The 11,479-nt window shown below is 35.5% G+C and overlaps 3 protein-coding genes across 3 annotated transcripts in view; 1 reads left to right on the top strand and 2 right to left on the bottom strand.

Annotated features, from left to right (window-relative positions):
• Nucleotides 1-123: 123 nt before the first annotated feature.
• Nucleotides 124-1,628, bottom strand: LOC120428981 (DNA primase small subunit). The gene is made up of 3 exons (XM_039594120.2): nucleotides 1,420-1,628; nucleotides 406-1,363; nucleotides 124-349 (listed from the first exon to the last, which is right to left on the bottom strand). The coding sequence occupies exons 1-3, from the start codon at nucleotides 1,553-1,555 to the stop codon at nucleotides 154-156; spliced, it is 1,290 nt and encodes a 429-aa protein (XP_039450054.1). The 5' UTR covers nucleotides 1,556-1,628; the 3' UTR covers nucleotides 124-153.
• Nucleotides 1,629-3,235: 1,607 nt separating this feature from the next.
• LOC120428977 (bladder cancer-associated protein) lies at nucleotides 3,236-7,285 on the top strand. The gene is made up of 2 exons (XM_039594110.2): nucleotides 3,236-3,834; nucleotides 6,490-7,285. The coding sequence occupies exon 1, from the start codon at nucleotides 3,544-3,546 to the stop codon at nucleotides 3,781-3,783; it is 240 nt and encodes a 79-aa protein (XP_039450044.1). The 5' UTR covers nucleotides 3,236-3,543; the 3' UTR covers nucleotides 3,784-3,834; nucleotides 6,490-7,285.
• Nucleotides 7,286-11,051: 3,766 nt separating this feature from the next.
• The window catches only part of LOC120428978 (putative uncharacterized protein DDB_G0271606), a 38,369-nt gene continuing 37,941 nt past the window's right edge, over nucleotides 11,052-11,479 (bottom strand). Inside the window, exon 5 of the mRNA XM_039594111.2 lies at nucleotides 11,052-11,266. Within this exon, the coding sequence (XP_039450045.1) occupies nucleotides 11,244-11,266 (23 nt within the window). The 3' untranslated portion in view covers nucleotides 11,052-11,243. The remainder of the gene's footprint in view (nucleotides 11,267-11,479) is intronic.

The raw sequence follows: 11,479 nt of genomic DNA, 5'->3' as shown, positions 1-11,479 counted from the left end.
TGTGCTCTTTCTTAAATCTTCAATGATATACTAGCAAACGAATAAAACAAATGAGGAATAATTTCTCATGAAATTATAAATTATAATTTCAAAATTATAATTTGTACAAAAGAATTTTAATGAATAAAGATAACCACCGCTTTCTCCCTCCCCCTAAAACTCCATCTTCCGATCGCTCGCCAGAATTGCCTTCCCTTTGAACGTTTGCTCGAGCTTGCGCAAAAACTCCTCAAAGATGACCGTCCCCTTGAACATGCTGGTCTTCTTGTAGTCCTTAATGCGCGACCGTTCCGTTTCCCCGTCCGCGCTGAGCTTCTCGTCGAAGGCGTTGATTTCATTGAGGAGACCGCTGTAAAGCAGAAAATTTAAGAGCTTTGTGCTGTGAAGATGAATGTCTCAACTTACGTGATGGTCGGCACCTGGGTGGGATCGAACTTGTCCGCCACGTTCGGGTTGAAGGGAATGCAAACTTTGCCGGTTTTCGGGTGCACGCAGAATGGAGCCTTCAGCAAATGGTTGAATCCCTTGCTGACGTTTATATCGATCCGAGGGTAAGTCAGGGCCAGCTGAACTTCCTCGACGACGTGTCTCAGCTTGCGATTGCGGTTCTTTCCGGTGATACGACGGGCTTCAAAAAAGTTTACGAATGCCTTCCAAATCGCCTTCGAGTCTCCTTCGTGTGGTTTGAGTTTTTTGTCCAGGTCCATTCGGGCGCCCTCATCTTGAACCATCGCCAAAAGTTTCCGCAGGCCGTTTGGCGTTCCAAACATGTCCTGGTCAACCAGACAAATCTCCTCGAAATACGGTTCGATGATTCGGTGAGCCCTCTTGACGGCGTGGTGCATTCGATCGGTGTTGATGTTCACTTTGGTGACCGTTCCTTCGCCACCGCTGATCAAAATGTTCAAATATTCCGCAACGGCCGCTCGTCCACGGGTGTCCAAGTAGCGCGCTACTTTGTCACTGATCCAGCAATGGATTCCTCGCCGACCACTGAAGACCCACAGCAGATGTTCAAAGCCGAAATCCTCCCTCAACGCGGCGTCGATTATCTTGCACGCAATGGTCATGAACTTCCAACACTTGGGACAAACATTGGCCTCGCTGCAGCACGTCCGAATCTCGTCGTAATCGGTCATATCGATATCGAACACTAGCTCACGCTGGACCGGCTTCATCACCGTACTGGCCCGGTGATCCTTGGGACGGACGTTGAACACCGCTCCGATATCGATCTTGGACGGGTTCTTGGCGCATATTTCCTTCTCCAGTTCCGATTGGTTCTCGAACGACTGATACCGGATGTAGATGTCGTCTTGCAGGGTGAACGAAAACTCACGGTTTGTGAACACGGACGGTTCCGCTGGAAGAAATTCATCAGCACAAATCGCACAAACCACTATTTTCTTTAATACTCACACAACCCGTACGACATCCAGCGGTAAAACTGTAGGTGCGGGAACAAACGCCTGTAGTACAACGGGAGCAGATCGTTCAGCGACGCGGGATCGAACTTGTCCTCCGGCTTTTGGCTAGTTTCCATCGGTTGGGGCATTTTTGAAACAAATTATTTTCAATTTATTTGCAGCACACACTTCGACATCAGACTCCAACAGCGCTACCACAAGCATCTGCGTTTTCGCGCCAAACAGAACTGTAAACATAGCGGCTACGGTAAAAGAGAGTTACGTGCTATTTATTTTTGTTCAGTTACCGAGCGCTACCCAATTTTGAGTAGTCTTCGGCATGCGAGTTATAATTAATTAGGGGGTTACATCAATGGTTACATAAGAGCAATTCTCTCAGATTTCGGTCATTCGATTTTTTTGTATTATCTGGCTGAAACTTTTTTGGTGCCTTCGTTACGCCCAAAGAAGCCATTTTGCATCATTAGTTTGTCCATATAATTTTCCATACAAATTTGGCAGCTGCAGCTGTCCACACAAAAATGATGTATGAAAATTCAAAAATCTGTATCTTTTGAAGGAATATTTTGATCGATTTGGTGTCTTCGGCAAAGTTGTAGGTATGGATAAGGACTACAATGAAAAAAATTAAACGCGGTAAAAAAATTGGGGATTTTTTATTTATCTTTTTGTAAATTGATTTGCGAAAAAAACGCTATTTTGATTTTTTTATCTTTTGATATGTTTTAGGGAACATAAAATGCCAACTTTTAAGAAATATCTAGGTTGTGCAAAAAATCATTGACCGAGTTATGTATTTTTGAATCAATACTGATTTTTCAAAAATCGAAATATTGGACGCAAGAATTTTTCAACTTCATTTTTCGATGTAAAATAAAATTTTAATCAAAAAGTTCTTCTGTGAAATTTTGATAAAGTGCACCGTTTTCAAGTAAAAGCCATTTTTAGGTAACTTTTTTGAAAATAGCAGCAGTTTTTCATTTTTTTTTAAATAAGTGCACATGTTTGCCCACTTTTGAAAAAATATTTTTGAAAAGCTAAAAAAAATCTCTACATTTTGCTTTTTTGAACTTTGTTGATACGACCCTTAGTTGCTGAGATATTGCCATGCAAAGGTCTAAAAACAGGAAAATTGATGTTTTCTAAGTCTCAGCCAAACAACCCACCATTTCCTAACTTCGATATCTCAGCATCTAATGGTACGATTTACAATGTTAAAATATGAAACATTCTTGAAATTTTCCAATCTTTTCAAAAACAATATTTTCAAAATTTTTAAATCAAGACTAACATTTCAAAAGTGTTAAACATTCAATTGTTGTCGTACAAAGGGTCGTTGTACTCAGAATGGAAAATGTATTTTTAAGTCAATTTTTAAAAATTAACTTCACAGCCCTTCTTGACAGATAAATCAAGGTTCTACTTGACAGCCCCTTGGACCATAGTTGATTCATCGAAAAAATGATGTCTTATCAATTTATTTATTTTTTACATTAAAATGAAAAAAAACTGATCAGAAACCGTTTTAAATCGTGTTTTTTATCGTTGTACATTAAAATTTACATATATGGCTTTAGGACCCTATTTGATTTCTTAATCAATTTATCATGTAATTCAATGTAAATTTTCATAAAAAGTGCACAAAAATTCATTCCAAACATTTATTAAATTCAAAATTAAATCTCAGTAAAATCTTAAAAACTCATATAAAAAAAACCAGAATTCGCAAATTTTAAGAATTAGGTAAATTACAAAAACTAACAACCCAACCCTAACTCAGCGTGTATCTGACACATCCGCAAATCGGTCAGCTGTCACGCGTAAAAATATTGCAAAAAAGTGGGGAGCAGCGACGAGCTGAGTTTGATTCGCGTAAAATATCTCCGCGGAATCGAGACTTTGCCCAGCAGCAGATTGTTTGTTTGGATGACGAGGACGACTCTTCAGTGACTGTGTAAAAAGAAGGCTCGCGTGCGCGACAATGACCAGCGGCCGTCGACGGTAGTGCTCGCGAGAATCGGTCCCGTTCGCTCAAGCTTTCCCGGAGCTGTTCCGTCCTTCCCGTGTGTGTGTGTGTGTTCATGTACGTGTGAGCGGTTCCTCGGTTCCGGTGACCATGTACTGCTTGCAATGTCTCATTCCGGTTCTGTTGATTCCGAAACCGACGAACCCGGCCCTGATGCAAACACACGTCATGTTTATTGTGCTGTACTTGATCGGGTTCTTCCTGGAACGGAAGCCCTGCACCATCTGCAGTCTGGTGTTCCTGGTGGCCGTGTTTCTGATCTGCAACAGCGGGCTGGGAAACTGCATCTTTTGGAGCAACTGCGAAGGCCACCAGTGCGAGAATGGCTAAGGCCAAGGCCGAGCGGCGGCGATGACGATGATGGCGCAGGAGAGGGAAGAGGTATTGTATATGCTCGTGCATCTCTTGCTTGTTTTTTTCCTCTACACACTGCCTTCTTTATCATATGTTTTGTGTTTTGGCATTTGGCGGAGGTGGTTCACCTTGGCTGCCTTTTGTTGGGGTTTGGTTTTTGGGGAACTTGTTAGAGATTGGCGCTAGAGAATGAGCAGCGGAGGTTGTAAACCTTGAAGGGAAGCACAGATTTATCAGCCATGCGTCACAGAAACTAATCTGCTTGCTGGCAAAGTTTATGGAAATGAACTTGGCATTGGAAACTAAGTTCGGCGGAACTGAACCGTAAAGGGTGATGGTTTGGGTCAGTGAGATAGTCATCTTATGCCTTAAAATTTCATGTTCTACCCTCAAGGACTGCGTGGAGTTGCGGGTATTAAGATTATTTAAAAACAAGCAATTGGGTACTAAAGCCCTATGTCAATTTTTATGTACAACGGTGAAAAACACGATTAAAAACCATTTATGATCACTTTTTTTCATTTCAGTGCAAAAAAAAATTTACAAGACAACATTTTTTCGATGGATCAACTACGGTCCCCTTGGAACGAGCTGTCAAGTAGAAGCTTTTCTGTCAAGAAGGAACGCGAGGCTAATTTTTCAAAATTGATTTAAAATTCAATTTTAAACTCTTTGTGGTCGTACAAAGGGTCATTGTACTCAGAAAAATAAGCTTTATCGCTGTAAACAATAATATCAGCAATCTAAGCTTCATTTTAAGACCCAATTGGGCCTAAAAATTAACTTAAATTTGTGATATTATAGTTCACAACGATAACGCTTATTTTTCTGAGTACAATGACGCTTTGTACGACCACAAAGGATTTAAAATGTATACTAAACCAATTTAAAAAAAAATAACTTCATGGCCCTTCTTGACAGAAAAGGGTCTACTTGACAGCTCGTTTCAAGGGGACCATAGTTGATCCATCGAAAAAATGTTGTCTTGTCATTTTCGTTTATATTAAAATGAAAAAAAGTGATCAGAAATGGTTTTTAATGGTGTGTTTCACCGTTGTACATGAAAATTGACGTAGGTCTTTAGGAATCTATTATTTTTTTATCTTTAACAAAAAAATGTTTTTGTTTTACCTGCTGAAAAAGTGGCCAGAGAAAAATATTTTCTTAGAGAGAGAACTCACAAAGCTATAGTGACGATCGCTATACCCTCTGACATTTTGGTGCAGGAATCATCAAATGATAAATCTTTTTCTATCACTCATTTATAACACTGCTGCAGACATTCGATCATTTTTGCTTAATTATTAAGCCTAAACTTTGTGGAGACTTTCCCTAAGGTTCGCTTTTCCAGGGTGGCCACTCATCGCGGGAAATTGGGAAAGTCGAGAAAAAAAAAGTCTGGAATTCGCTAAAATCCGGAATTTTGATTTTTTGTCCAAATGTCGGGAAAATGCTGAATCGAAAATGGAGTATTTTCGAGATAATACGGTATTTTGTGAAAATTTTAGGTTTTCATTCAATAAATTCTAAAACAGTGGAAATGCAGGTAACATTTTGCTTCGTTTGATACACACATATTGCAAATTATGAAAATTTGAGTACTTTAAAAAAATGGTATTTTGTGAAAATATTAGTGTAAAATTAAAATAACACTAATACAGTGAAAAAGCAAGTAAAATTTCACTTCGTTTGATACCCATATTGCAAATTATGAAAATTTTGATGCGGTATTTAGTGAAAATTTAAGTATTTCATTAAAAAAAACTCTAAAACAATAGAAATGTAGGTAAAATTTCACTTCGTTTGATACCTGCCTGCCTGTGTGGATCATTCGGACCGAAAATTATTATGAAAATTTGAGTACTTTCAAAAAGTACGGTATTCTGTGAAAATTTTAGTATTTCATTCAAAAAACTCTAAAACAGTGAAAATACATGCAAAATTTCGAATCGTTTGATACGCATATTGCGAATTATAAAAAATTAAATATTTTAGAGAAAATACGGTATTTTGTGAAAATTTCGAATCGTTTGATACCCATATTGAAAATTATAAAAATGTTAGCACTTTCAAAAAATACGGTATTTTGGGAAAATTATAATTTGATTAAGTCAATTTCAGAAAGATTTTAAAAATGAGTTATCGTCCGTTATCGCCGATAGAATTATAAAGATTATAACGATAACGATAGATTATCGTAATCGTCCCGACGATAATGATAACCATTATCGTTAACCTTGGTTACTTAAGATCATAATTGCTGACTGCTCTGCGCTCTTTCATCTTGTACCGGTGAAGCAGATATTATACTATGGCAAACAAACAAACTCGCACTTTTTGACAGCTAGCCTGCATTTGTTTGCAGAAACGTCAGCCTGTATACATTTTAAATTGTTTGCAAGTATGTTTGTTACAATCTAATACCTGCTTCAGCGATGAAGAGAGACAAATCAGCACATGATCAGTGGAGATTGATTTCTTTGATGTGAATTATCTCGTTTTTGGGATGTTTTCAAACGCACATATTTTTTTAAAAGAACAAATAGTAATTGCTTACAAATTACTTTTTTTTACCCAAAATGTTTTTTTCTTTCGTAAAGTTTCTACATCACTTATTCAACAACAATGTGATATACAAATCTTGTTTAAAGTTGGCATCTCCTGTTTACCTCTCCTTTGCAGGCGGCAACAATTGCGTAACCACAATATGTATCTGCTATTGCGAGCACGTGCGCCCAAAACAACAAGGTGCGGACCTACCTTAAATGAAAGAAAAAAAATAAAACGAAGAAAAATACTAGCAAAACAAAAACAGCAACACCCAACAGTGAGAACGAGACTCAACCAAAGTTTGTATTCTAGTTGTCTTTTTTTTACTAAATGTGAACATGTTGGAGAAAGCGGAAGGGAAAATAGTAAAACAATAGCCATTTTTATCTGGGTCATTCGTCGTAGTGTGGTCGTAGGTTGGTCGGTTCTCTTCTGTGAAATGTGAAATCGACTTTGCGGAAACTAAAATTAAAAAAAAATGCAGCTCAGAATGTCAACATTAGTGTTGAGCTAAAGATCACCAAAATTAATAAACTAGTTGTGAGCAACAATACTTCTATTTTAGCAGTCGAAAGTTATCGTTCTTGTGCCCTAGTTTGAAACAGAATCCGAAGTTGTGAACAAAATTGTAACAAAATATATGCATAAGTGAATTAAGTACGTAGACTAGGCGTTTAGGCTAAAGTAAAACAAATTATGTGAAAATAAACAGACCGTTTAACTCGTCCCGAATAAATCAAAACAAAATCCCCACTTTTGCGAAGCATTGTGTAAATACTATTGAACATATATTTCTTGTAATATTTATTTTTGTATTAACTTTGAGAAACCTTAGGTTAGCGTGTTGAAAATTTGAAAACTACAACTTACTGCTAGGAACTAAGACGAAACCATCAATAAACTCGTGTAAAATCAGTCATATTTTAAGCGCAACCGTCTTTCAACTGGTAGAACAACAAAAAAGAAATCAACAATTGCACTTATCCAAGCAAGATGATGGCGAGGAAGGTCGAGCAAGTGCCTCTCGCACCGAAGGTCAAGTGCGCCCCCTTCCAACTGCGAGCATCGGTAAAATGCTTCTCTTTTTTTGCTGTCCCATAATTGCCATCCTATTATAATTCAACAAAGTTCATTAATTTGGCACCCTCACCGCATGACCGCGCTCTGTCCGTCCCTATTCGTCGTCGCAACCACAGACAAGCGGACGAGATGTTTGACGTGAATTTGAGTGACGCTAACGCAATCTGTTGAGCGTTTTTCCAACCACAAAAAAACTGAAAAATGATCGCAGTCTTCCGTATGCTTGTCTGTGGTTCCAACCCCCAGAGATGACGAGAAGATTGTACGAAACGCAAAGATAACGAACAAAAAATCAGTCAGCATGGCACTTGTTGTTTGCTCAGTGACCGCGAGCGCGGCGAAAGGGGTGGCGCGATCACCGGGGAGGCGGATCGGTAATTGGTTAATCGGCTAATGAATTATTACTGGCTGTGTGTTTCGCGAACTTTCTCAACAAATCATGATGACTCGAGAATGGAATTGTGTTTGCCCTGGTGGATAGTCATCGGTAAGATCAAATTTAGCATGTATCATTTCTATCCACCGAAAAACAAAAACTAGTGGACTTGAAAAGTGTGTCAAATTTACTGAGCGTTCACTCGACGCCGACTCCAAGCTCTTGAGATTAAGTTTCATTTACTCCGACTCCAGGTCTCTACAATTTGTCAAATCTTTAAATAATAAATTCATTCGAAAAATCTAAATGATATTTAAAATAATAAAAATAATTTAAAAAAAAAATATTTTTTTAATTATAATATTACTGGTTTTATCAATAAATTAATTTAAAATTTACTTTAAATTATATATTAGGAATTGAGCAAGTAATAAAATGCAATTAATTGAATTCTAAAAACAAATATATAAATACAATGAAATCAGTGTATACTAGTTTATCGTTAAAGTTTGTATAGGTTCAAAAAATGTAATGTTTCCGATATTTTTGCCTAAGGAATCAAATCAGGGGGTATCCCAGGGGGTACTTACTATTTCTCCAAAAAAAAACAACCTTTATTGAAAATTTAATTTCTGTTTTTTTTTTTTTTTCATTTCTTTAGATCGAATTTTCTGATTGATTGGTTGTCTTCGGAAAAGTTGTAAAACTTATCAACAAAATCACAAAAAAATCACACTCTAAAACAATAATTTTTATTCGACTTTTCACAAAAATAAACGCGCATCATCTTTTTGTTTTATTTTGAATATTTTTTAAATGAAAAAAAAATTAAGCTAAGACAAGGTGGACTAATGTGGACAAAATTCATTTGACAGAGTTGCCAATTTTTCGAAAAAATCAAGATTGTTTAAAATTGTATAAACAAGTCAAAAAACAATTTCGGATATAAATTTTAATAAATTGGTTATCGTAAACAACTTAACAGAAATATCGATATCTTGCACCTTTTTCAAGTAGTAGCCTTAACATTTTTTTTTCTCTTTTTTTTTTTTTGTTAATGCCTGACTTTTTTTACCTGCAAAAGTCGTGACCAAGCTTCCTAAAAATATGTTTTTTTTATAAATCAGAAAATGTCCTTTAAATTTGCATCAAAGACATTAACAGCATTTGAAAGAAAAGCAAATAGAACTAATAAGGTTATTATATCGCCAAAATAACGTCGAATTTTTGAGTGATGATTACTCAGCATCTATGCGTCCGATTTTAAAAGTCAAAAAATGAAACGAAAAATATTTTCCAAATTTTCATTTCATTTCTAACATCTGATGTGGTAATTCAGTTTGGGACTTTTGATCAACTTGTTGCATGAACTGCTATTTTTTCGATTAAAAAGCTTAGAAATTAATTTCGCTTAAAAAAAATTATATTGAAAAAATAAGAAGTGGTTAAAGAAAAAACTTCAGTCGGACAAAATGACAATTTTTGGTATTCTTAGACTACGCCAAACAAACAAACAAATTTTTTGACAGCTTGCATGCTTTGTTTGTTTGCCTGCATTACGAGAATAATCACTAGTTATTTTATATCAAACACTTAATTAATAACCTAGCAAATAAAAAAAAAATCAATATTAACATATTTTTCGAGCAAACCTTTGTTTATAATCCGAAGAAAAGATTGCTTTTGTGCAACATTTAAGTCATTATTTTTCAACTTTGAAACTTTAACGCAAGCTTGCATGCAACATTTTGGCGTTTCAAATGACATCAAGATGTCGCTAGTTCAACATGTCCCGAAAGGTTAAAGATAACGAAATATTACAAACAAGATTAATTTTAATCACTTTTAAACATTCTGTTTTTGTATTTAGGCCCTGGGGTAGGTCCAGGGATGAGATGAGAGATGGGCGGTGAAAAAACACTCAAATTAAAATTCCAGTACAAAAAATATCAACGAATAATTCACACATTATGGTTCAAAAACTTGCAAAATATCAGAATTTATGACTGTTTTTTCCTAAGATTTATAATAATTTTTTGATTTGTGGTCACAGCATTCAAAATTTGTATAAATCCTTCTAGTTTCAATTTAATTGAAAATTTCATTTCGAATCACAATTTTTCCGTTATCTTGTTTTTGATTGTTAAGCTATGACCCCAAACATGCTCTAAAGTGATTATGATTTTTTAACTCCAAGATGTCGCCATTTAGGCGTCGTTGAAATACTGAAAAAATATATTTAGTATGCTAAAAAGCAATCAACAGCTCTAATTTGACTAAAATGGAGTCCCAGAACTCGAATTGAATGTTTAAAACTAGTAAATAAAAAAATACGATTTTTTTTTGTTCATGATTCGATTCGGATTTGGATAATCGAGTCTGGACTGTACCGATTTTATTCCTATTTATTTTGCCAAACCTGGAAACCAATGACAAAAACGAATCCATAAACGTCTAATGTGCAAAAAAAACGAAACATTTATTTGAAAATCCGTCAAAAATGGATCATATTTTGGTACTGGTTTTAACACGGTATTAAATTTTGAAAACCAAAAAAAAACATTTCAAAATCGTTTATTCATGCTGTTTTGGCAATTATATTAAGATTGAATGAAAACATTCTGAAATGATATTGACAGAAATCAGTAAAATACGGTTAAATAATAACATTTATTTGTTATTCATATAATCATTATCGAGTATAGCTAATATAAGATTTAAATAAAACACGTGTCATAATTAGTAAAAACATCTTTATTGAAATGGTTCAAAATTATAAAATTTTGGTGGATTGACATGAATCCAATTGTACGTTATTTCCAAGTTTGATTAAAAAACTTTATAAACAATATCATTTTTTGTTTTTTGTTTGTTTTTTTTTCACTACATCACTACATCGCTACTTAGGAAACCTTTCAGTGTATATCTAGCAAAAGATCTTCAGTTTGTTGGTGTTATTTTATCTTTCCGTAATTTGAAGTTTTGCTGACATCTCTTGTGGCATTTTTTTTGTCTCGCATTACTCTGTGTGGTAATCATCTTATAGTGGAGGGATTTTGGTGATTCACTTTTCTGACTTATTTACAACATCTCTGCAGGCCTTGCTTTTTTTTCTTTTTGTTGTTAACAAAGCATGCTTCAATGAAATTTGAGATTCTCTCGTTCGTTTCGTCGCCGCCGCCTTCCTTCACTCGCTCGCTAATACTTTTCATGTTTGTCACTTATTTTTTTTGTAAACTTTTAGACTATCTGCTCTCTCTCTCACTTTCGTTTTACATTTACAACATCACAAGAGCACAAGAGCGCGCGCGTGCCGGGAATGTTTGTCTTTTCTTGGAGGGAATTGGAAACATTTGCGCGTTTTATTTTTTCAGGTTTTTTGTTGTTGTTGTTTTTTTGCTTGCTTGCTGCTCCTGGAAACCTTCCGCACTTAGACCGATCGTGGCTGGACATCTGGGGAGGAATGAGGAATAGAATTAATATTTATTTTTATTTTTGAGGAAATGTATTGTTTAATTTCTTTAAAATGCTTCAATTTGAAAACATTATAATTTTGGACTCAAATCAAAATTTGTTATCAAGCCAAGCATTTTGTTTTGTTAATTGTGGTTGTTTCATTAAAAAAATATAGTTGATATTAAAAACCTGATATAGTTTCACAAAAAA

Source organism: Culex pipiens, chromosome 3 (assembly GCF_016801865.2).
Source record: "Culex pipiens pallens isolate TS chromosome 3, TS_CPP_V2, whole genome shotgun sequence".
Lineage (NCBI taxonomy): Eukaryota > Metazoa > Arthropoda > Insecta > Diptera > Culicidae > Culex > Culex pipiens.
Note: the sequence above shows the minus strand (reverse complement) of the source record. Positions and strands in the feature narration are given on the sequence as shown.

Coding starts and splice junctions, on each gene's coding strand:
- LOC120428981 (XM_039594120.2), bottom strand. CDS start 1,555: ATGCCCCAACCGATGGAAACTAGCCAAAAGCCGGAGGACAAGTTCGAT. Junction 1,364..1,419: donor CTGGATGTCGTACGGGTTGT/GTGAGTATTAAA, acceptor AATTTCTTCCAG/CGGAACCGTCCGTGTTCACA. Junction 350..405: donor ACCCAGGTGCCGACCATCAC/GTAAGTTGAGAC, acceptor TCTGCTTTACAG/CGGTCTCCTCAATGAAATCA.
- LOC120428977 (XM_039594110.2), top strand. CDS start 3,544: ATGTACTGCTTGCAATGTCTCATTCCGGTTCTGTTGATTCCGAAACCG.